This window comes from Notolepis coatsorum (assembly GCF_963971535.1).
Source record: "Notolepis coatsorum genome assembly, chromosome: 5".
In the NCBI taxonomy this organism is placed as follows: domain Eukaryota; kingdom Metazoa; phylum Chordata; class Actinopteri; order Aulopiformes; family Paralepididae; genus Notolepis; species Notolepis coatsorum.
Genome location: NC_140169.1, coordinates 55,313,416 through 55,339,827, shown reverse-complemented (window position 1 = coordinate 55,339,827; position 26,412 = coordinate 55,313,416). Strand labels below are relative to the sequence as shown.

The 26,412-nt window shown below is 42.5% G+C and overlaps 2 protein-coding genes across 2 annotated transcripts in view; both read right to left on the bottom strand.

The window, feature by feature from the left end:
* Positions 1–18,722: 18,722 nt before the first annotated feature.
* Positions 18,723–26,412, bottom strand: part of LOC311228197 (uncharacterized protein) — a 465,049-nt gene continuing 457,359 nt past the window's right edge. The window contains exon 26 of the mRNA XM_084314108.1: positions 18,723–19,182. The gene's annotated coding sequence lies outside the window, so the exon portion shown is untranslated. The remainder of the gene's footprint in view (positions 19,183–26,412) is intronic.
* LOC311229089 (uncharacterized protein) overlaps positions 19,180–26,412 on the bottom strand; it is a 68,703-nt gene continuing 61,470 nt past the window's right edge. Inside the window, exons 8-15 of the mRNA XM_084315098.1 lie at positions 23,845–24,018; positions 23,423–23,596; positions 23,291–23,337; positions 22,357–22,981; positions 22,064–22,237; positions 20,323–20,496; positions 20,189–20,235; positions 19,180–19,948 (exon numbers count right to left, since the gene is read on the bottom strand). Coding sequence (XP_084171224.1) covers positions 19,413–19,948; positions 20,189–20,235; positions 20,323–20,496; positions 22,064–22,237; positions 22,357–22,981; positions 23,291–23,337; positions 23,423–23,596; positions 23,845–24,018 — 1,951 coding nt within the window. The 3' untranslated portion in view covers positions 19,180–19,412. The remainder of the gene's footprint in view (positions 19,949–20,188; positions 20,236–20,322; positions 20,497–22,063; positions 22,238–22,356; positions 22,982–23,290; positions 23,338–23,422; positions 23,597–23,844; positions 24,019–26,412) is intronic.

The window sequence follows — 26,412 nt, the reverse complement described above, 5'->3', positions numbered from 1 at the left end:
TCAAGCCCATGTCCATCCCATTGCCGTTGTGTCCTTGGGCAAGACACTTAACCTACTTGCCTCGTATGAATGTGTATGCATGTGAATGAATGTTGGTGGTGGTCGGAGGGGCCGTAGGCATTGATTATTCGCCACGCTTCTGTGAGTCTGCCTCAGGGCAGCTCTGGCTGCAATTGTAGCTTACCACCACCGGTATGACTGTGTATGAACGAATAATGGACTCTGTGAAGCGCTCTGAGTCAGAGCAACAGTCAGTCAGAGAAGTGCGCTATATAAATCCAATCTATTATTATTAGAGCTGGGCATAGATTAATTTTTTTAATCTAGATTAATCTACCTGCAATCCTGGAATTAATCTAGATTAATCTAGATTAAAATGGCTAAAAGAAAAAAAAATCTGCCGAAGGCATTCAAAATAGGTGTGTTCTACCCAAATAATGACCAGAGGATGAGATTTATCCTATCCTCTTCATCTGAGGAGTCACTAGCTGTTCTATCTCCTTGTTCAACAGCATGAACATGTCTCTTCTTTTTGTAATTTCCAGTGTTTCTTTTAAAACCAGATTTATCGTAATTTTCTGTGCCCTTCCTTTGATGCCATTAACATTGTTACACTGATATTGACAGCTCTCTCCAGTGTCAAATCACTCTCTGTCAGTAGTTTCTTCTGTGAACCTTCATTTCTTAATCCACACACAAACCTGTCTCTCAATGTGTCTTTTAGTGAATCTCTAAATTCACAATGCTGCTGACTGGTTGCTCACACACAGACTGCTGCAGAAGCATGTTTCTCAACAAATTCAGCGCAAGCTCAGTGTAACAGTTCCATGAATGAATGAATGAATGAAAACGTTATTTAACAGATTGCAGAATGGGTACAATACAGTACGGCTCAATACATACAATTGTTAAGGGACTTCCGGTTTAGCGTTAGAATGGAGTAGGTCGCATGTGACACAGCTGCTCACCCGTTATTTTTTTTTTCGTTTTAAAAACATATTTATAAACCATTAATGCGTTTAAAACTTGACGCATATATCAACTGAGACTATCAACTAACTATATTGACCAAAATAATCGAGATGAAACCAAAGAAAAACACAACGAGTCCAAAAACAGTCGTAGAGGTCCCGCCGCAGGAATCAGGATACGTGCGGCATACAGCAGGAAATATAGACTTGACAGTGGCCGCTTCAAGTTCAACCCCTTCAATTACCTCCGCGGACACCGAATATATCATCCGGAGAATGGAGGAAATGGAGAAGATAATAACTCAAAAAGTAGATGCTATTAAAGAATCTATTGAAGGCAAAATTGATGCGCTGAGAGCGGACGCCGACGCACAGATTAAACGCACCGAGGCTCTGGAAAAAGTAATGGAAGCCCACGAAAACAATTTCGCTCGCATCTACAATGAAGTAGAGGTTAACAACGTTAACCTAACTGCTGAGATGAAGGGAAACTACAAAGAAATCAAGACGGAGCTCAGCGAAATAACGTTGGAGCTTAAGCGAATCAATGAAGAACAGAAACCAAAATATTCTAGATGGAATATCAAAAACGCAAGCTGAATATTCGTATTGTCGGTTTGGACGAATCAGTGAGATGTGCAAACCCTGAAGAGTTTGCCACAGAATTACAGAAAATCTTGGGAACAGAGATCCTTCCTAAAATACCAGAGGTGGAACAGTGCTTCAGATTGGGGACCCGCTCCATTGGCAATAACGCTAAGCCCAGAGTGATATTGGTTATCCTGCGCCAAGTCAGAAAAAAAGAAATTATTATTCGTGAAACTCGCAGGATGAAAGGCAATCTAAAATACATGGATGTACCAATACACTGCTTTGAAGATTATTGTCGTGATGTAGTGGAACTGCGTGCCAAGTTCAAGACGGTGATGTCTCAACTATACCTGGAGAAATACAGACCCCTACTAATATACCCTGCAATACTTCGCATTGTCGATAAACAAGGAGCAAGGGTTCTCCTCAACTCGCCTGAAGATGCAGCCAAATTCTTGTCTGCACAACACGCAGAATATTGTATAAATGGCCTTTTAATCTCTGTTATGCAAGGTCACCATATAGTACAATCTTTAATAACCGAGGATTTGGGACAGAGAGACCTACGTGCTCAGAGTTTTTGAATGCTTTCCCCGACGGGTTTATATTATTGCGGACATATTGGACTCAAGATTGGAACACTCCAGAACATACTGGAACATTCAAACAATGTAAAAATGACATATTGGAATAATCTAGAACATCTAAGCATTCTTTGATATATGGAACATTCTGGAATATCAGCAATACGTGGTCATTCACTCTACCAGAAGCCCCTCGGGGGAATAATCAACAGCTATCTAGATGCAGAACCACAGAACCATCATAGCCGGCCGGCTGAAAGATCACTCTACACAACGATCATCGCCCACCCCGGTCAGGGGAAATGCTGCATATACGTATTTAAAAACTGTTTTTTATTAATGGGAAATAATTCCACTACTTCTCCAATTTATACTTTAGATGTTTAAGCATAGCAATGCTCTTTTAAGATCTAAGTTAATGTTCTCTTCCTTTTACTTGTTTTTTTTTTTTTTTTTTTTTTTTTATCCGCTCTCTCTGATTTATTGAGGTTCTCTCTTCAGTCCAATACCTTCATATTATTCATGGGTTACTATAAATTACACAAGTTCATATAAAATGTAAGTGATTAGGGCATGACAATTGAAGCTTATTTTTGGTCTTTATTTTTAGTTTTATCTCATTTACATTTTTATTTATTTATTTTTTACGGGAAAGTGGCCAAGCCACAGTCGACATTCTACTTAAGGTAGAATTTAGAGTGTTAGATCCTATGGTATACATAGGAATGTTAAGGATAATTGGATCATTCTGGGATATCCGGTGGTGCAAGGGAGGGAGTCATACGCAAAGGTTGTGTTCATGGAACACAATCCTGTACGACTCTCGGTGGGAGGGAAGGGTAGGGGATTTTTATTTGTATATATGTATGTTTTTAAGCTCGGCTCTCAACGGGACCTCACTAGTGGGATGTATATCTATTATTGCCTCGCACTCTAGAAGCATTACCAAAAATTACAATGCAACATGTATAGACTATGGCTAGTTTGAATATAATGATATGGAACACCGGGGGAATAAATAACCAACTCAAACGCAAAAGCGTGCTCACACTGATGAAAAAAGAACATGTGGACATTGCTCTGCTAAGCGAAACGCACATTCTAGGGAAAGACATAGATAAATTAGCGGACAACATATACCATAATATCAGTCACTCTTCTATTGGTACGAGAACTCGGGGTGTAGCCATAGTCGTTAAACGTAAGTTGAATATTGTACTAAAGGGAGTATGGTCTGATGTAGAAGGTCGGATAACTATAGCTAAGATTGAACATAAGAACAGGAAAATAGCGTTGATAGCGGTATACGCCCCAAATTTGTACGAAGAAGATTTCTTCACTACACTAACCAATGCAATGTTAGACATTCCCGATTACTCATTTATAATAGGAGCGGATTTTAATGCCATCTGGAACCCAAGGATGGACAAATCTTACCTCGCCTTTTCCAGCGAACAAAAGAATTCATCGAAGGCATTAAAGGATTGGTCGAAGATTACAGGTGTAAATGACTTATGGCGGTTACTTAATCCCACGACCCGAAAGTACTCTTGTCGATCTGCGAGACATAATACACTATCCAGAATAGATTATGTCTTTGCATCACAGAGACTATTTGATAATTATGAAGTGGAAATGATACCCAACGCACTATCAGATCACTGTTATTTACTCCTTAAAGGTACATTTGGTATACTATCCTCCCGAGCCCCAAGATGGCGATTTAACTCGTTGCTGCTTAATAACAAGGAATTCATTACACAACTCAAAGAAGCTCTTATAGTATTCCAACGGGAGAATGCAAACTCGGTGCAAGACCCCAGAATAATATGGATGTCGGTAAAGGGAATGATCAAAGATTTCACGGATAGCTTTTCCTCCAAAATGCGCAAGAATCAATGCACAAAACTGGCTGAGCTGGAAACGCTTTACTCAACGTTATTTAATTCTCTAAAATACAACAACTCAACTCGACTAGAAAATCAAGTTAACGTACTAAAAATAGAGATCAATGCCATATACAGACAACAATCGGAAATACAAATACGCAGCACAAGACAACAGCAATACTCCCAAGGTTCCAAACCCAGCCACCTATTAGCCATGCGATTAAGAATTAATGCAACATTTGCAGATATAACTACCATTAGAGCACAACAAGTACTTGTAACAGATCCTGTAAAAATAAACGATACATTCAAAGTATTCTACTCCGACTTATATAAATCAGAAACGACCTTCGATCAAAACAAAATGGACACATTTCTTAATCAAATTATTCTCCCTAAACTTTCAGAGGATGACGCTAAACAGTTAGAAACACCGATCACACTAGAGGAACTCAAGAAGGCCATAACCGCAATGAAAAGTGGTAAGGCTCCTGGAAGAGACGGTTTCCCATCAGAAATGTACCTTTCTTGTTGGGACATAATTGGCCCCTTATTACTAAATATGATCTTATACTCAGTCAAGGAGGGGAACTTCCATAAGAATGACAATATTGCACTCATAACAGTCCTCCTTAAAAAAGACAAAGACCCCAACGAGTGCGGTAGTTATAGACCTTTAAGCCTCCTCGGAACAGATATCAAACTGTACTCTAAGGTATTAGCCATCAGATTACAAAAGCATATGACGTCTTTAGTTCACCCGGACCAAACTGGCTTCATAGGAGGCCGCCTGATCACTGAGAACATAAGACGAATACTGCACGTACTTGATGCAGACAAGGAGGACACCATACCTAAGGCGATGCTGTCCCTGGATGCTATGAAGGCCTTTGACAGGCTGGAATGGTCGTATCTGTGGGCAGTGCTAGAAAGGATGGGGTTAGGAAAAGGATTCATCGATATGATTAAAGTATTATACAAAGACCCATCGGCCATGATTACAACAGGCACAATCATCTCCAAAATATTTCCGGTATCACGCTCTGCCAGACAGGGTTGTCCTCTTAGTCCCGGACTGTTCAATCTATCATTAGAGCCTTTAGCACAATATATAAGACAATCCCAATCCATAGAACCAATCGTAATCAAGGGCACACAACAAAAAATTAGTTTATATGCGGACGATGTAATATTGTTCATGCAAAACCCCAACACCACATTGCCTCATCTGCTCAAGTTGATTGAGGACTTTGGTGATTTATCGGGATTTAAGATAAATTGGCCGAAGTCGGTTTCCTTCCACTTAACACCCCTGCAAAAAAAGATACAACCCTCCCAGGACAGATACCGATGGTAAAACATTTCAGATGCTTGGGAGTGGAAATATTCCCTACCATAAGACAAACGGTGAAGCACAACTACACAAAAATCCAAAACAAAATCAAAGACGACCTTGATAGATGGGCAAAACTTAAAAACACAGTACAAGCACGGATATCAATAGTTAAGATGGATGTACTACCTAAAATCAACTTCTTCTGTTCAATGCTACCGTTACCCCCTCCAGAGGGTTACTGGAAAAGATTACACTCCTCCACATACAAATTTATTTGGAATAACAAACCACCACGTATAAAAAGATCCACCGCACAGAGAAATAAAGCAGATGGTGGCATGGCATTTCCAGATTTTTTTCCTATATTTTAAGGCGTACACATTAAGTCCATTGACAACATGGTTTGACTCCCAAGCATTAGCATCCTGGAGAAAAATAGAAGAAAACATAGTAGCCCCACATAGACTGAAGGACATAGCATACACTAAACTACCAATCAAGCACTGTGAACGAAAATTTGGCCCCATAATTACTCATGCGATCCGGATATGGCGTGAATCACAAAAAAAAAATCCTAACCCACAAAAATGGCACAATCATACTCCCTTATTCAATAACAATGCACTCTTAATTGGAAAACGACATATAAGATTCCCTATATGGGAAGAGCAAGGCATACACTCATTAGGGGATGTTTTTAACAAACAGGGTTTTTGTAGTGATAAAGAAATACGCAAAAAATTTTATCTCACCAAGTCCACATGGCTTTTTCACAAACAGTTAGAGCTATGTTTGAAGTCTCACGGTGTTCCATTAGACAGACCAATTGAACACCACAGATACCACAAATTCTTCTACGCAAGAGAGACATCGAGAGGTTTTGTTTCAGAATTTTATCATCAATTACTAACGTCCTCGTATGAAACCCTCCAACTTGACTCTGTCTGGAGGAGGGATATACCAGACCTGGAAAATGACTTTGATTGGCAAGGAGCCTGGGCAAATGTCCGACTTACATCAAGGAACCCGGATCATCAACAAATCAATCTTAACTATATTCACAGGACATACTTGACTCCTATAAGACTGTGCCGAATGGGGCTTAAACAAGATTCCAAATGCACCCAATGTACAAATGGGGACGAAGGGACATTTATGCACATGTATTGGGACTGCTCACCAGTTAAGGCATTCTGGAAAGATGTGACCCAACAAATATCAAAACTCGTATCCTGGAATATACCTGTACACCCCTCGGTATTACTATTGAATGATGTTTTTGAGTTTGCAGTGAATCCACAGTTAAAGAGATTGGTTTTATCGGGTATCACAGTAGCCAAAAAGCTGATCGCATCACGCTGGTTTCAACCGGAAAAAATGTGCCGTAAAGTTTGGTTTCTTACATATCTCGATGTAATTTACCATGAAATATCTACAGCAAGAATTCTGGGTCTCAATGAATCCAAAATGTCAATGTGGTTAGAAGTGGTGGAGAGAATAAAAGCTAGCTTATAATGGTAGTGTCTGGTTAGGTGCGAGGGATAGTGGAGGTACTTCTCAAGGTGGGGTCCGGGAGGGGGGGGGGTTCGAGCTGAGCATATGTGTGTAGGTTTTTTTAGATAACAGGTATTAGGGGTATATCTTATATAAGACAACTAACTAAAATGTGAACTCATTGGATGTGCCCTGACAATTAATGCTTGTATATCTTATCGTGTGTTGTCATGTTTGTTTATATGTTTGTTTAAAAAATAATAAAAAAATAAAATACAAAAAATACAATTGTTAAGGGGATGCAGACCAGAGAAAGACGTTTGTCTTGTTTACATCAGGGTCCCCCATTTTCATTTATTTGCTCCACATTGTCATTAGCCCCTTTCGTGACTGTGATGCACTGAGTGAATCCACAGTCACTTGCTCCTCAATAGGAAACCAACCTAGATTTACCATGAAGGACTGGTTCTGGCCGAACCGTTCGTTATACAAGAATCACAGAGAAATTACAAAGGTACTCACAGTTGCACAAGGGTTTCGGACAGAGATAAGGGATGGTGCGCATGTGCTGTGATCACCCAACGGCGGAAATAATGCCGTTTTGAGCAGTTTATAAAAATTATTTAAAATGTTTATTAGCAACGCAGAGCTTTCAAACCATCCCGTATCTCTGTCCGAAACCCTTGTGCAACTGTGAGCACCTTTGAAACGTCTCTGTGATTCTTGTATAACGAACGGTTCACCCAGAACCAGTCCTTCATGGTAAATCTAGGTTAGTTTCCTATTGAGGAGCAAGTGACTGTGGATTCACTCCGTGCATCACAGTCACGAAAGGGGCTACATTGTCATCAAACGGTCCAATATTTCCAATAACCCAAGCCATTTCTGTTGTAAACACTCACGATAGTCCAGTCGATCCTTCCTTTAGTGTGTAAAGTGGATTTCCTCCTCTTGTAGATGTTTCCCAGTGCCGCCCGTATCAACGTGAGCTAACATGCTAACTCGCTAACGTATAATGTAAACAAAGCTTGCAACGGACTTCTTTTTTCTTGCATTGCGCAGATTCAGACGTCCTCATCGCCGAATTGTGTTATATCCTGAGGACTTCTTAACCTCACCTGTATAACAATGATTACCGGACCACTACTTTAGTTTAACACATTATTCTGACTACAGCTCCGATAGTGCAATCACTTCCTGGTACCACAGCTGGGAACTACGGCAAGTATTTAAGGACAATACAGACCCAACGTTGAGAAAAAGATTAACGGCGTCAATTATATTATCGCGCGATACTAGTCTCGCGATAACGCAGCACGTTAACGCCGTTGACGGCCCAGCTCTAATTATTATTATTATTAATCCCTCTGTTGTCAAGCTCCAGCTCCCCCCCATATGCGCATTCACCCTTCCTTCCATGTCTCCCAGCTCAAACCGGTGGTCTCCAGTCCCCTGTCTCCCCCTGCTCCAGAGCCCCCTCCTCCGCTGGTGATAGACGATCACCCGGCCTACGTGGTCCGGGAGTTGCTGGACGTGCGGCGCCGCGGCTTCCAGTACCTGGTCGACTGGGAGGGCTACGGCCCGGAGGAGCGGAGCTGGATCTCCCGGCCAATGATCCTGGACCCAACTCTCGTCCAGGACTTTCATCGGGCTCACCCTGACAAGCCTGGGCCGCCGGGAGGCGCCCGTCGAGGGGGGGGTCCTGTCATAATCACAGCACGGGCCTACTTCACTCCCCCTCCTTTTCCCCTCACGTCCTCCACACGCTCCTCTTCATCCCCCTCTCTATCCACTGCGCACTCCTCATCATCCTCTCTTTCTTCAGTCACCCCTTCCTTCACCCTCATTCACCCAGCTGTATTCCATCCCCCTAATTCACACACGGGCAAGCACCCCACTCTCCCCAGCTGCACCCTATCCTCCCCTGATGAGGGGACTATATCTACACCTCGACGCTGACCAGAAGCTGTTGTGGTATTAATTACCACTGCCCAGGTACGACGTCTCTGCCACAAGCTCTACTGCTAGTTACCCTCCGTGTATTGGCTTACTCTAACCCGTTTCTCTCCTGTGCCCCAAAGGACCGCCGTCCCTGTCTGGACGTCACCTGTTCCCGAAGAGGAACACCTAATCTCCCGCTGCCACCCAGCAGCTCCAGCGTCCCTGTCTGGACGTCACCTGTTCCCGAAGAGGAACACCTAATCTCCCGCTGCCACCCAGCAGCTCCAGCGTCCCTGTCTGGACGTCACCTGTTCCCGAAGAGGAACACCTATTCACCCGCTGCCACCCAGCAGCTCCCCCGACAAGCACCAGGACCGCTTGCCCGCTCACTGCCGCCGTGGCAGCCACAGGACAGAACATTAACCCTGTTCTATTTCCCCCCAATTCCTGTGTTGCTCAATTTCCATTAAACACCCTTGAAACCGCTCCTTTCTCTTCTCGTGTATTCAGCAATTGGGCTGTGCTCCAGACTCCAGTTCTCACAAAATGTCTTATACAAGATATACCCCTAATACCTGCTATCTATACCACTACACACATTATGCTCTTGCTCGCACCCCCCACCCTGGACCCCCCAATGGATAATCCATCCATTATCATTCGCTCCTAACCAGACACTACCATTATATGCTAGCTTTTATTCTCTCCACCACTTCTAACCACATTGTCAATTTGGATTCATTGAGACCCAAAATTCTTGCTGTAGATATTTCTAGATAAATCACATCGAGATATGTAAGAATCCAGACCTTTCGGCAAATTTTTTCCGGTTGAAACCATCGTGATGCTATCAGTTTTTTAGCCACTGTAATACCAGATAAAACCAATCTCTTTAGCTGTATAGGTACTGCATACTCAAAAACATCATTCAGCAGTAATACAGAGGGGTGTACAGGTATATTCAGAATTAAGAGATTTGATAATTGCTGGGTCACTTCTTTCCAGAATATCTTAACTGGTGGGCAGTCCCAGTACATGTGCATAAATGTCCCCTCGTCCCCATTTGTACATAAGGAGCATTTGGAGTCTTGTTTAAGACCCATTCTGTTCAGTCTTATAGGAGTCAAGTATGTCCTATGAATATAGTTAAGATTGATTTGTTGATGGTCCGGGTTCCTTGATGCAAGTCGAACATTTGCCCAGGCTTCTTGCCAATCAAAATCTTTTTCCAGGTCTGGTATATCCCTCCTCCAAACAGAGTCTAGGTGGAGGGTTTCATACGAGGCCGTTAGTAATTGATGAGTGTGTGGATAGTTTTTACGATTGTGGATTCTGAGGTGTGTGTGTGGATCGTTTTTACGATTGTGGATTCTACTTTTGCGTTTGTTTATTTTTGATAGAAATCTACCCCCATAATCAATATACATATATTAGTGCTGTCAAGCGATTAAAATATTTAATCTGATTAATCGCATGATTGTCCATAGTTAACTCACGATTAATCGCAAATTAATCGCATTTCTTTTCTTTTCTAAATCTACCATAAACAGATCTTTTTCAAGTTTTAATACTCTTATCAACATGAGTCAACAAATGCTTGCTTTATGCAGCCATTTAACACAAAAGGATGACCCTCATGCATTGCAAATTTGCATCAAATTTAAAACAGTGATGCACAAAATAACTTAAGAAAACAATAATTTAATAAAGTGTGCAAGAAATAATAGGGAAAAGAAAACGTTAGGAACTTGTTACATTCACCCACACAAGGGCTGATGACTCACCCCCCCCTCTCTCTCTCTCACACTCTCCCAGCTCTCTCTCTCTTGCCCCTTCCTCATCTCTCACCCCCCCTCTCTATCTCTCTCTCACACACTCTCCCAGCTCTCTCTCTCTTGCCCCTTCCTCATCTCTCATCCCCCCTCTCTCTCTCTCACACACTTTAAGTCAGAAACAAACACAGTATCAATGAGAGTATCAATAATACACCTGAGTGAAGTCTAGTTAAAAAAAAATATTATTTATTTATTTGAAACGATAACCATGCGCTAAAAAAATAGTGGCGTTAACAGAATTGTGCGTTAACGCGTTAATGCATCGTTAACTTTGACAGCCTTAACATATTGTGACGAACCTGATAGGATGCAGGTTCAAATACAAACAAAAGCGAAGGTCCACACAAGAGCAATATCAATCAATACGAATATTTATTGATTTAGGCAGTAATCCAGAGGGTTAAGCAGTAGAATAGTCGGGTTCCGTTCCGGGTCGATATACGAAATCAGGCTTGCCTACAGAAGGGGGGATTGTCCAGCAGAATCGTCGTCCGGTCCAAACAAGGTCAGTACACAGGGGGGGTTCTTTAGCTGTTCCAGGGGTCGTCAACGAGGCACACCTATCACGCTATCTCCTCTCCTCTACTTCCTCTCACCGTCACAAACGCTGAACGCCTCTATACTTCCCACAAGTAAGTTGTCCTTCCGCGTTGCTCTGATTGGCCACGCACGTTTCTGGTCATGTGACATGTGCGCCCAATCGTGTGGCGGCAAGTTCTTTGGACGGTTAAGCGTAGGCGCTCTTTCGAAGTTGGTTAAGGTTAGAGTTTGTCTTAGAGCATGGTGATAGAACGCCAGCCCTGATTCCAAACTCTAACCTTAACCAACTGCGAAAGAGTCGCCTAAGCTTATGTAACGGATATGTGCCGCGATAGTGTGACTACGGCACATAGAAGTGTGTAAAACTCACTCCCCAGAGGCATACAAACTGAGCGCTTAGGGGGGAATTCCCTTCTTGGCGCAACGGTTTGTTATGTCGGCCCGGTGCAGACGCCCGGGGTTCGACTCCCACTCGAGGCACGGTCGAAATTTCGTGGCAGGTGCTAGGTGGCACCTGCTACAGTGGTGCCGTTGACCCGGATGCCTTGGGTGGTGTGAGTTTAGGGGGGGTGAATGTAACGGATATGTGCCGCGATAGTGTGACTACGGCACATAGAAGTGTGTAAAACTCACTCCCCAGAGGCATACAAACTGAGCGCTTAGGGGGGAATTCCCTTCTTGGCGCAACGGTTTGTTATGTCGGCCCCGGTGCAGACGCCCGGGGTTCGACTCCCACTCGAGGCACGGTCGAAATTTCGTGGCAGGTGCTAGGTGGCACCTGCTACACTTAACCAGTGATAAACTAGGCGTTAGGTCGTTTGCAGGCTGTTCGACGCGGAAATGGGCTAAGTCACTGCTCATCATGCGATTGGGCGCACATGTCCAGAAACGTCAGTGGCCAATCAGATTAGCAAAACGCACGAACCGTAGGTCAGTGGCCAATCAGAGCAACGCGGAAGGACAACTTACTTGTGGGAAGTATAGGCGCACTCTGAACACTAATAACTCTCTCTCAACTCCAACACTCCCACACCAAACTTTGCTCAACTAACCTCTGTCCCTCCCCTGGTTAATGTACTGGGTGAGATGCTTGTGATCTCTGTCCCTCCCCTGGTTAATGTACTGGGTGAGATGCTTGTGATCTCTGTCCCTCCCCTGGTTAATGTACTGGGTGAGATGCTTGAAGTTGTGATCTCTGTCCCTCCCCTGGTTAATGTACTGCAGGGCTATTCAACTGGCGGCCCGCGGGCCGGATATGATTCTGACCGGCCCGCCAAAGATTACATGATAAAAAAAAAAAAAAAAAAAAAACTTTTTTCTTTTCATGTCACCGTTAACACGCACAATTGAGCCAAAAGTCACTCAATTAATGACAGATTTCATTGATAAATTGAGGGAAAACTTTGCAAGTCGATTTGATGAATTTGACATGTCCAGAGAATTGATGCATTTTGTGAGCAACCCATTTGCCAATGTAGCTGCTATTTCCACAAAAGGACAAGAGTTCCTTGCATCACTTCACATTGATGAAGGTCTCCTGTAACTTGAAATAATTGACATGCAAGCATCATCTGCTCTGAAGCAGGCACTTGAGAATGAATCCACCACAACATTTTGGATAAAGTGTATTCATGTCAAGACATTCCCCAAAATAAAAACGCTGGCAATATCTGTGCTAACAATGTTTGGCTCAACATACACCTGTGAATCCAGTTTCTCTCACATGAATGCCATTAAAACAAGCAACGTGCCTCCTTGACAAATGAGCATTTGCATCACTGTTTGCGGGTAGCCCTCACTTCCTATGAACCCTCTTTCTCTGCCATTGCCCAGTCAAAGAAGTGCAATCGCTCTCATTAGATGTGTGTATGTAGGCTAGGCCTGTCTGCCCCCCACCCCCCTGATGTTTGAGAGTTAAGAGTGGACAATAAGTGCTAATAAGATGCTGTGATTTGCTGTTGTTGCACAGACATGAAGCACTTTTTCATAAGCTCAGCTGCACTATAAATGTGTTTTTTTGTTCAAGTGTTGATGTTAGAATGTTCAGATGCACATCATGCACTTGTTTGTTTTTTATTTTATTTTTATATTGAAATGTTGAAGAGGAGATGTTGCAGTTGTTGCACAGTCATAAATGAAGCACTTTTTGCAGGAAATGTTGCAGATGTGGCACATAAATGAAGCACTTTTTTTTTTAAAGTATACTACTTTTGCAATGTAGTTAAATAAAAGTTGTGAAAATGTGGTTGCGTGTTGTGTCAAGTGTACATATATTCATAGCACGGGGAGGCGCCGTGGCAGTCCGGCCCCTGGCCCCTTGGGTTTCTGACAATGTGGCCCCCTGAACAATTTAGTTGAATAGCCCTGATGTACTGGGTGAGATGCTTGTGATCTCTGTCCCTCCCCTGGTTAATGTACTGGGTGAGATGCTTGAAGTTGTGATCTCTGTCCCTCCCCTGGTTAATGTACTGGGTGAGATGCTTGAAGTTGTGATCTCTGTCCCTCCCCTGGTTAATGTACTGGGTGAGATGCTTGTGAGTGCTCTGTCCCTCCCCTGGTTAATGTACTGGGTGAGATGCTTGTGATCTCTGTCCCTCCCCTGGTTCATGTACTGGGTGAGATGCTTGTGATCTCTGTCCCTCCCCTGGTTCATGTACTGGGTGAGATGCTTGTGATCTCTGTCCCTCCCCTGGTTCATGTACTGGGTGAGATGCTTGTGAGTGCTCTGTCCCTCCCCTGGTTAATGTACTGGGTGAGATGCTTGTGAGGCACGTGGGGTGTGTCTCTACTAATTATGTGCAGGTGTATTATATCAGCGCCATCAGCTAGTGTGTGTGTGTGTGTTTGCGTGCAGCATGTGCCTGATGCTGTGCAGGTGCTACATCAGTCCTAACCCTCTCCCCACGTGACGGATAGATCTGCCTTCCCTCACATATCCCAAGGAGGGGAGAGTAGATCTGTCACAATATATACAATATAATACAGAGCAAAACAAGAGTAACAGTGAGGTACAATGCAGCAATGGGATCAGGTACAACTTAGGGTAAGGTGCAATGATGTATGAATTGTAGTGCAAATCTCTTTGCTAATAAATATAAAGTGTGTTAAAGTGTTTAAAGTGAGTATGAATTGAAAATGGGGGACCCTGATGTAAACAAGACGAAAGACTTTCTCTGGGCCCCGCACATGGGCTATGGCGTCCTCCGTGGACCTGTTGGGGTGATATGCAAATTGCAGGGGGTCCAGGTTGATGGGGAGGAACAGATGTAGCCCTTCACTGGCTTCTCAAAGCACTTCATGGCTATGGAGGTGAGAGCTACAGGGCGATAGTCGTTGAGGCAAGCGGGCGTGGATTTTCTGGGTACAGGGATAATGGTGGACTTCTTCAGACAGGTGGGGATGACGGCCTGTTCTAAGGACAGGTTGAATATGTCAGTGAATACCGGGGCCAGTTGGTCGGCACAGACTTTTAGGACGCGGCCGGGGATACCGCCCGGTCCTGCTGCCTTCCTGATATTCACTTTCTTAAAGGTCCTGCTCACCTCATGTTCTGTTATCCTGAACACAGAGTCTCCATCGGCAGTGGCTCTCCTTTCTATTTCAGTGGTCTGTAGGCTGATGTTATTATTCACAGCCTCAAACCTTGCATAGAAGGTATTTAGTTTAGTTTACTCAGTTTATTTGATCAGGGACAGTGCATATCAATCAACAGTTTATACATGTATAAATGAATACAAATTAAAAACTGTAAATATGCCAACATTAGCAGGGTTGCTAGTTTTCAGTTGTAGTCCATGGGCTAGATGTTTAAGCCAGAAAAGAAACAGAAAATATAGAAGGATATTAAAGCTAATATAAAAACAGTTTAAAACATTCTGTACATTCACTCTCTAGGCATTTTGTGCATCTATATAAAAAAATAATATAATAAAAAAACAGTGTACACGGACAAATCAAAGCTATACATGTATAAACACCGTATAGGCAGGCACACCATATGATGATCACACATATGCACACCATATCATAAATCACATAACCACATAATCACAATAAGGACAGTCAGGCTAGTAGGCAAGCATACAGGGGCTGGGCAGCTCGACTGCGATGTGACTTGCTAATGGTTATGGTCACAGCAGACCTGATTTTGTAACAGCCATGATTTGAGTGTGTGTGTGTGTGTGTGTGAAGGACCACCTGAGTGTATTAGTACTGCGGATGTGTGATGGGATGGTGTTCCAGAACTCTGCAGCTCTGATCCAGAAGGCTGATTTGCTAAATGCGCTTTTTCTCCCTGGGATGATACAATTTCCCTCTAGTACTGTTCTGGTGAACCTGCTGCTTTCTGTTAAGAACTGTGAGAGAGGTGGTGGGGCAAGACCGTGTTGGACTTTATATATCAGGCTGGCATCTTTTAATTACAGCATGTTTTCCCAGCTTAGCAGGGCATATTTTTGAAGGATGGTACAGTGGTGGTGGCGAAAGAAGGGTTTCTTGTCCAACACCTTCAAGGCCTGTTTATGAACTGAATGAATTGGTGTCAATGTGGTTTTGCAGGTTTGAGACCAGCTGGTTATGCAGTATGTCAGATGGGACATAATTACTGAATTGAAGTAGAGTTTGGCTGTTTCCATGTTGAGGCAGTCTCGGATGTATTTAAAGTTGGCTATGTTCAATTTTACGGCCTGTGTGACTTTTTTTTTTTATTTAACTCAGGAGAACCAGCAGGACTCTGCCCTTCTCACACTCTATAAAACGTTGTATGAACCCCTCATTAATTATTGTAATGTCATATGGTGCAACACTTATACGCCCTCACGTCCTTTGTTCCATCGCCTTGGTCTCCTGAGGCTTGCTGATTTGAATGTACACAAACGCATCAATTATGTATCAAGTTGTAAATAACATGAATCACAGACTGTCTGAGCTTGTCCCAGTCTGCCGTCCACTGCACATCCATAAGAAATAGGCATCTTATCTTTGGCAAGAGAAAACTCAAATGTGCAGCCTAAGCATAGCATGCAGGGGCCCGCAGATCTGGAACGAGCTCGACGAGAGTCTGAAACTGTCAAAATCCATCTCAACCTTCAAAAAAATCACTGAAGAGGAATTGCTCAACATATCTCTAAATAGAATCCATACTTAGGAATATTAATGGTCTGTATTTATGAATCTATGTTGTATGTATGTTAATAGGTGTGTAAGCCTACCCACGTTGTATGTTTTTGTTTGTTTGTATTTGTGATCAGGCTCCCTCCAAAAGCTTTAAATAATAATAATAATACATCTATTTTATATAGCGCTTTTCCAGGTGCTCAAAGACACTTAATATAAAATAGCTTCTTGGGAGACGTGGCACACGCAGACAATCTCGACGATGATGTTCTCACATGACGATATGTATATGTAATATATCGTGTGTGTGAATAAATTCATTCAAAGTAGTTTGTGTTTCTATTTAATATGATCATTGAGAGAAAGTTTGTTTGTATTTAATATGATCATTGCGAGAAAGTTTGTATTTAATATGATCATTGAGATACCGTAATTCCTCTAATAGTAACCGGTATTCAATTAAAAACCGGGTCTCTATTAATGAGCGGGTGCGCTGTTGAGCTAAGCAATTATAAGCCGGCCTCCTAATACAAGCCGGGTTTCATGTATATTCGAGGAATTACGGTATTTCCCTCAACGGATTTACCATAGGCAATATATTTTGTTATTGTTGTTATATACTGGCCTGGCTGTGCAGTAAATACCATATAATGGTATGGTGTTAATGTTTACCAAGAGAGTAAGCCTACCTCAGAATTGTATAAAACGAAGTTATTATTATTATACCAGTATTGTGATTGCACTATTTTACTTTATTTAACTTTTTTGACCACCTGTAATTGCACTGTTTACTACCGTATTTCATACAGTACTTGGTTTCAATAAATGAACCCAGTACATTTTACTGGGTTCAAACTGACACAAAATGTTGATTTATTCATTATGATCTGTTTGAAAATTAGAAATATAGGCCTCTCTCTTATACATGCCTCCTCCTAATACAAGCCTGGTATCCGCTACAGTCGAAACAAATACAAGCCGGGGTTACTATTAGAGGAATTACGGTAAGTAGTTTGTGTATCTATTTAATATCATTGAGAGAAAGTTTGTATCCATTTTATATGATCATTGAGTAGTTTGTATCTAATATGATCATTGAGAGGTAGTTTGTGTCTATTTAATATGATCATTGAGAAAAATAGTTTGTATCTATTTAATATGATCATTGAGAGAAATAGTTTGTATCTATTTTATACACAAAGTATGTAAATGGTACATTTATATAGCACTTTTATCCAAAGCGCTTTACAATTCCTCACATTCACCCATTCACTCACATTCACACCGACAGCGGAGGCAACCTGCACATCGGGAGCAATTAGGGTAAGTGTCTCGCTCAAGGAGGAGCGGGAATCGAACCGGGAACCTTCCAATGACCAGACAACCGCTCTACCTCCTGAGCCACTGTCTCAAGTATGTTGAGAAAGGAGGGTTGAAACTGCAGACTAAAGCACATATCAGTGTTGTTTATTTCAACGTGGTACAAACGGTTCATTAGCTATTACCCTAATGACCACTACAGATTGTGTAGTTGTTGACTCTTTGAGACTTGAAAGACTCCATACTCTCCCTAAGCCCAAAATGTTAATTAATTATGCCATAATAAGTATAAAGCTAGGCAACTTAATGTCCCTGATTACAGTTCCACTTTGGACCAATCCACCAGCTGCCAATTTACATTTGATATACTAACTAACTATTACTCTGTTGGCTTTAAAATGGCGCTCACCACCTACAAGGCTTTAAAGGGTGAAGCTCCAAGCTACATTAGTGAGTTCATCATGACCCCCTACTGCCCCAGTAGGGCTCTCCGCTCCTCAGACCAAGGGGTGCTCGTTGTCCCCCGGACCAAATTTAAGACCAAAGGTGACCAGGCTTTTTCAGCCGTAGCACCTAAACTGTGAAATCAGGTCTGCCGATAGTGTGGAGTCCTTTAAACGGAGTCTTAAAACCTTTCGAAATAGTCAGGCCTATAATTGATCATGTATTTGGTGTAACATTTGTGTATGTGGTTGTTTTTAATTAACTTATTGTAAAGTATTTTTTACAAGTTTTCAATTGATATTATATGTGATGTAACGTGTAACATATTGTGGTTATGTTATTTTGATTAACCTTTTACTGCCTGTAAAGCACTATACAAATTTACCTTACCGTTTGGAAATGGCATTACATTTGTAAAGAATGCATTAGGACTTGTTTAGGACTGGAAACCCAACGTTTCAGACTTGTGACTTGCTTGAGACTTGCCAGTCTTGACTCGGGACTTGAGTGTAAACACTTGGTCCAACCTCTGGTATGTCCATTCTGTTATTTTAAACGTGTAATTATGGGAAACTATTCTAGAAATAAAGAGATACTTGGGTGAAAAATACCAAATAAAACAAAGGTTGAAAGAAAATATATTTTAATCAGTCAACCACAAATATCATGAACACTCAGCTGAACAACAATAACTTAAGTCTTAAAATAAGTAGTAAATACTTTTATATGTATGCACATCAATATTCTGACTTTCCTGTGTGTGTGTGTGTGTGTGGGGGGGGGGGCACTGACACAGGAAGCTACTTCACCTACTCTATCTGACACAGGAAGCTACTCTATCTGACACAGGAAGCTACTCTATCTGACACAGGAAGCTACTCTACCTACTCTATCTGACACAGGAAGCTACTCTCTATCTGACACAGGAAGCTACTCTACCTACTCTATCTGACACAGGAAGCTACTCTATCTGACACAGGAAGCTACTCTACCTACTCCATCTGACACAGGAAGCTACTCTACCTACTCTATCTGACACAGGAAGCTACTCTCTATCTGACACAGGAAGCTACTCTACCTACTCTATCTGACACAGGAAGCTACTCTATCTGACACAGGAAGCTACTCTACCTACTCCATCTGACACAGGAAGCTACTCTACCTACTCCATCTGACAAAGGAAGCTACTCTATCTGACACAGGAAGCTACTCTATCTGACACAGGAAACTACTCTACCTACTCCATCTGACAAAGGAAGCTACTCTATCTACTCCATCTGACACAGGAAGCTACTCTACCTACTCTATCTGACACAGGAAGCTACTCTACCTACTCTATCTGACACAGGAAGCTACTCTATCTGACACAGGGTAACAGAGTCGCCTTCACCCCAAACCTGAAACCCAGGGTGGAGGGGCTCAGTGAATGTGCAGAGGAAGGTGTGTAGGTGGGTCAGTGTGTCAGAGGAGACTGTGTAGAAGGACAGAGTGCCAGCAGGACAGTCCAGATACACTGCTACTCTGGTGGAGCGAGAGGGGGGGGCAGGTATGTCCGTTCTTCTGTAATTGTGCCTGGCAGTGTATCCATCATCATCACATTCCAGACACCAGGAGTTATCATTAAATCCAAGAGAACAGTCATCAGCCGCTCCTTTCCTTCTGATGCCTCGATATGTAACTCCTATACCAACCTCTCCTTTATGCTCTACCTCCCAGTAACAGCGTCCAGTCAGACCCTCTCTACACAACACCTGTGGATAGAGGTCAAATCTCTCTGGGTGATCAGGATACGACTGACTCTGTTGTGCCCTTGTTACCGTTCTGTTCCTCTCGGACAGAGAGAGGAGGTTGTGTGCTGTGTTTGGGTCCAGTGTGAGTTCACAGGCATCTGATGGAGAGAACATGACACGATTTATCACACAATACATCATAATCATCTTCATTCACATTAGAATGTTTAAAGTTGCATTAACCGTTTCTGACACGAGGATTATGTAGAAGAAAGAAAATGTGTATGTGGTTGAGTCTACATGGTCCTCGTTTCAAAAACAGTTAATGCAGCTTTAACTTCATCAACTGAATAAACCTGTTCTATTTATTTTATAATTGATCAACAAGCTCAACTTACATTTCCTGAGCCCTGGTTTCAACCTACACTCTCCACCATGGTTAACACTGTAGGAGAGGTAGACACAAGAGACCTTGAGACACACACACACACACACACCACCATCCATTAACCCCTAAAGTACCACATCCTACCTGAGAGTCTCCAGTCTCCAGTGTGGATCCTCCAGACCAGCAGAGAGCAGCTTCACTCCCGAGTCTCCTGGGTGATTGTAGCTCAGATCCAGCTCTCTCAGGTGGGAGGGGTTGGAGTTCAGAGCTGAGACCAGAGAAGCACAGCCTTCCTCTGTGACCAGACAGCCTGATAGCCTACACACACACACGTTCAGATACACAGGTAATAATATTTAACCAACACACCAAATGTACATATTTCTTTTTATGTTTTTAAAATATTTTTTAACACATTCAGCGCCAAGGACGAGTTAACTCGTTTTTGGCCGACATGCGTTGAGCGCCAAGGTCGAGTAAACTCGTTTTTGGAACCTTTTTTCTTTTATTCGATTTTTTTATTCATTACAGGTTCATGGACCTCGGTGTTACCATAGGAAATCATTCTGAGATCGCTAGAGTGCAATACCGGCCGCATCCTGCTAGGTGGCAGTATCACCCACGCTTTGAAACCTTATTTCACACTGTGTGTTACATCTAATTTCCTCCGGTCAGATAATTTTGGTACAGGCAAGTCTAGCGGTTCACTCGATCACATTGGAGCGGGTCCAGGACACTCGATGCATGCGTTGTGCCGGATTATGTCGGGGACCAATACTGGAAATCGTGATCAGACAATTGGAATATTCTTTTTGGAATACCCCCGATCAAAGGTAAGGACTATCTGACGTCAATTCCACCTTAATCGTACAATGATTTCATGTCGATCCAGCTGATCAGCGTGTGTGGTGTTCAAAGCTAATGCCATTACTGGCGATCAAAGCATCAAAAAACGACCCCCCCCCCCCCCCCCCTTTCATGCAGAAACATAATACCTATTATATACATTTGATTTGGAAATAGTAGCGTGTCCAGGTGAGAAATGCCAACGCGTATAGCAGAATTCACGTAGCGCCCTATAACTCAGCTTTTCAGGAATTAGCCCGGATCACTCCTAAACTATACAATATTCACCGCGGGATAACGCGCAAACGTATACATGAAAAATCTCTTTTTTGCATGTTCGACGGGAGAAAGTCACTGTCAAATGACCATAGTATTGTCTCCATAGCTATAATATAGAATATAGATATAGCTCTCGAAACATAGTGATGCAGTGAAACTAGGCTATGGAAAGCTGTAGGGGTGGGAATCACCAGAGGCCTCACGATACGATACTATCACGATAGTTGAGTCACGATATGATAGTATTGCGATACTAAATATATTGCGATATGCTGAGTATTGCGATATTAATATTGCGATATATTACCTTTTTTCAACTGCAAAGTAAAACTTTGTCAACATGTTTTATCTAATCAAATAAAGTTCAGTCTGTTCATCTCACTTCAATCATTTTTATTGCAGAACATGGTATTTTCTCAAGCAGACAGATGTAAACACTGTAATGTGTGTTGCATGTACCTGACAAACTGAACTGTTTGTATTACAGTCATATTCCAACTTAACTGAATGCACACGTGTACAGGTATTGAAATGAACAATGCAACTTCCTTATACAAAAAAAATATATATACAAAATTACATTTTTACTTGGCGTCCCTGTATCGATACAGTATCGCCAAGCAAAGTATTGCGATATTACTATGTATCGATATTTTCCCCCACCCCTAGAAAGCTGGCACATTAGCTACAGAGATAAGGATAATGGCTGGCGCTGAAAGCGTTAACTGGTTGTCTGTTGAACTGGTCCAGGAACACTAACCTGAGAGTCTGCAGTCTACAGTGTGGACTCCCCAGTCCAGCAGAGAGCAGCTTCACTCCTGAATCCTGCAGGTCGTTGTTACTCAGGTCCAGCTCTCTCAGGCTGGAGGACTTGGAGCTGAGAACTGAGGCCAGAGCTTCACAGCATCTCTCTGAGAGGTTACAGTCACCAAGTCTGGATATGCAATAGAGATACAATTGATTATATTGAAAAGTGGTATATTGTTTATTAATACATAATAATAATAAAAAGCATTAAGAGAATACAATGTATTGAGATATAAATGTACCCACAGAGATATAGTAGAGGCTTTGACCACTGGCAGCAGCCTCAGAAGAGCCTCCTCTGAAGCAGAGTATGTCTTCAGCTCAAACACGTCCAGCTCCTCTTTCTGACACAGGGTCACAGAGGAGCCTTCACGCCAAACTATAAACCCAGGGTAGAGGGGCTCAGTGAATGTGCAGTGGAAGGTGTGTAGGTGGGTCAGTGTGTCAGAGGAGACTGTGTAGAAGGACAAAGTGCCAGCAGGACAGTCCAGATACACTGCTACTCTGGTGAAGCCAGAGGGGGGGTCACGTATCTCTGTTCTTCTCTTATTGTGCCTGGCAGTGTATCCATCATCATGACAATGCAGAGACCAGGAGTTATCATTAACTCCAAGACAACAGTCAACAGTCTTTCCTTTCCTTCCGATGCCTCGATATGTAACTCCTATATGAACCTCTCCTTTCCTCTCTACCTCCCAGTAACAGCGTCCAGTCAGACCCTCTCTACACAACACCTGTGGCCAGAAGTCAAATCTCTCTGGGTGATCAGGATACGACCGACTCTGTTGTTCCCATGATACTATTCTGTTCCTCTGAGACAGAGAGAGGCTGTCCTCTACTGTGTTTGGGTCCAGTGTGAGTTCACAGGCATCTAATGGAGAGAACATGACACGATTTATCACACAATACATCATAATAATCTTCATTCACATTAGAATGTTTAAAGTTGCATCAACCGTTTCTGACACGAGGATCATGTAGAAGATAATTTGTATGTGGTTGAGTCTACATGGTCCTCGTTTCAAAAACAGTTAATGCAGCTTTAACTTCATCAACTGAATAAACCTGTTCTATTTATTGTATAATTGATTAGCTGAGCTCTTCTGTTATTACTGAAATGCCTCCATATCCTGAAGGGAAGCTCAGTCTGTAAATGTGCAGAACAACAAGCTCAACTTACATTTCCTGAGCCCTGGTTTCAACCTACACTCTCCACCATGGTCAACACTGTAGGAGAGGTAGACACAAGAGACCTTGAGACACACAAACATACACAGAACCATCCATTAACCCCTAAAGTACCACATCCTACCTGAGAGTCTCCAGTCTCCAGTGTGGATCCTCCAGACCAGCAGAGAGCAGCTTCACTCCAGAGTCTCCTGGGTGATTGTAGCTCAGATCCAGCTCTCTCAGGTGGGAGGGGTTGGAGTTCAGCGCTGAGACCAGAGAAGCACAGCCTCCCCCTGTGACCAGACAGCCTGACAGCCTACACACAGATATACACACACATTTATATATATATATATATATTACACACACACACATTTATATATATATATATTACACACACATATATATACACACACACGCAAGCACACACACACACAAAGTGAAAACCACACAGGTACTAGTATTTAACCAACACATCAAATGTACATATTTCTTATTCATCTGATGTTTTTTTTAAATATGTTTTTAAATGGTTGTCTGTTGAACTGGTCCAGGAACACTAACCTGAGAGTCTGCAGTCTACAGTGTGGACTCCCCAGTCCAGAAGAGAGCAGCTTCACTCCTGGATCCTGCAGGTCATTGTTACTCAGGTCCAGCGCTCTCAGGCTAGAGGACTTGGAGCTGAGAACTGATGATAACACCTTACAGCATTTCACTGTGAGGCTGTTTAGTTTCAACCTGAAGAAGAATAATAGAACAGTAGAGAATATAATATAATATGGCTACAAATACTGAGATGGCGCGACCCAGGTCAGTCGCCGTCGGTTTTGCTCCGCGAAGATTGTGCATACTTTGTTATGTTTATTTTTAATACCTTTTTTATGAAAACTACACTGGCGGGGACGCCATACGACCGCCAGTCACTTATGGACCTAAACTCCGGACTGAAAGAGGAGTTTAGCGACACTTTATACCAAGATTGGCCATCGGAGATCAGGCGGGACAAAGGCAAAGAAGGGGACAAAGGCGGCGGTGGGACAAGGAAGAAACACAGGGGAAGGAGGAGCGGAATCAGAATTAGGCTAAAAAGTTCTGCTTACCGACCGGCGATTCTATCCATTTTACTGGCAAATGTACGTCCACTGGAGAATAAGATGGACGATCTTTGGGCGAGGGTTCGATTCCAGCGAGAGGTGAGAGACTAACATCATGTGCTTCACGGAGACAAGGCTGAAACCAGCGACTCCGGATCACCGCGTCTCTCCTTCGGACTCCTTCTCCGTCTTCCGAGCGGATCGTACAGTAGCCTCCGCTAAGAGCTCTGGAGGGGGTGTCTGTCTCCTCACAAACAGCGGCTGGGTAAGCCCAAAGGAGATTAAGATACTCTCCAGTTCATGCTCCCCGGACCTGGAACATCTGTCCATTCAATGTCGACCGTTTCATCTCCCCCGCACTTCAATCCCAATAGGGACATTCATCTTGGTTTGATACTTTTTTTGTGTCAAATAAAAACATGTTTTTTTTCTTCTTTTTTTTTTTAGCTCTCAAGAGAAAAAAATCGATTCAAATCGTAAATCGGATTTAAAAAAAAATAATCAGGGATTTTATTTTTAGGCCATATCACCCATCCATTTTATCTAGTAAGCTATACAAAAAGAAAGTTTAATGTGACTGATCTAGTGAGCTAGAATCGGAATATTCCACCCATAAATAGCCAATGTCAAGTATAAATAACGTAACGTTTTGACGTTAGCCAGCTAGCTAGTAGTACGGTGATATGTTGCCAATTGATTTCAGTCGAATAACATTAGCGAGATTGGCCTACGTTCCGTTACATATTCATAATCATGAAAGTGTAGTGCCGAAGGTTAATATAGGATAGACAACGCTAAACATGTATTAACACTTTCAGTGCCACCAGGGGGCGCACGACTTAGTGCTTGAATGCCACCATCGGCGCCAATGTTAACGTTAATATCGCCTAATCTATGTTTTAAATTATGGCTATGTGTCTAATCTGCCCGTTGCTTATCAAAGAATCATTTTCCAGTCAGTGTTGTCAAGGCAGATTGGTTTTTTATCGCTTCATTTCCGTTTTGAGAGCATTTTGAAAAGCACCCGTTTTGAGGTGAAAAACAGCCCATTCTGTGATAATCGCCTTTTACTGGAATATTCCAGAACGTTGATATTTGTCGGCCTATTTATGAATCGTTTTCAAATAAACGCTAGATAATCAATAGTATACGTGCACGCACGCACGTTCGAGGCGCGCGCTGATAATAGCCGCTTTTATTTCCTCGTTGATTTTACAGTGAAACCGCTGGAGCACATATCACAAAAAAGCGTATATCTTCATCAAAACGAGTCTGATTATCCTAACACTGATAACATAGATTCCTTACCTGACATCAGATGGTATCCAACTGGTATATTCAAATTCCTGATCACCATTCGAAAAAATCGATAAGTGTATAGATCTAACGTGTATACAGTAGAACTCACGAACGCGGGGCTCAGAGCCCCCTGAATGAACTCTGGTAGACCGGCTGCATGGGTGAGAAGTGAAATGTGGACTGGAATATTTTTTTTCCCCCCATCCATTTTCATTGAGTCCATTCCAAAAGGGTGATTTACCATCTGGGAAACGATAGGGGGCGCTTTTTTCACATCTGATCGCCGGCGGCCCTTGGGTAGGCTAGGGTAGGCTCGCGTGATGCAATATGATTTCAGAACGCAAAAAAAAATAATAATAATAATTCAGAGAAATCTCGTGAGTGGCTTTCAACATAACTATCGTAAACCCAAGATTAGCCGTGAGTGGCAGTCAAAGTGTTAAACATCAACTCAATGTCAACACTCTGTTGACGTTGAGCTAGTTTGCCAGACAGGAACATAAACAAACAATATGGTCCGTGCGGAACCCTTATCCCCAACACATAGTTCCGTGTGTGAATTATGTTGAGCCACCACAAAAGATGAATTGTTTAAATGTATGTTTAATCCAGTAAGAATAGTACTAGGCTATATAACACACATATGTGCAAGTAGATTACATTAACAAAACGTATTGCCCTTTTGACATGTAGCCTCCATATTCATGATCATGAACGTTTATTTGGAAGTATTTTTTAT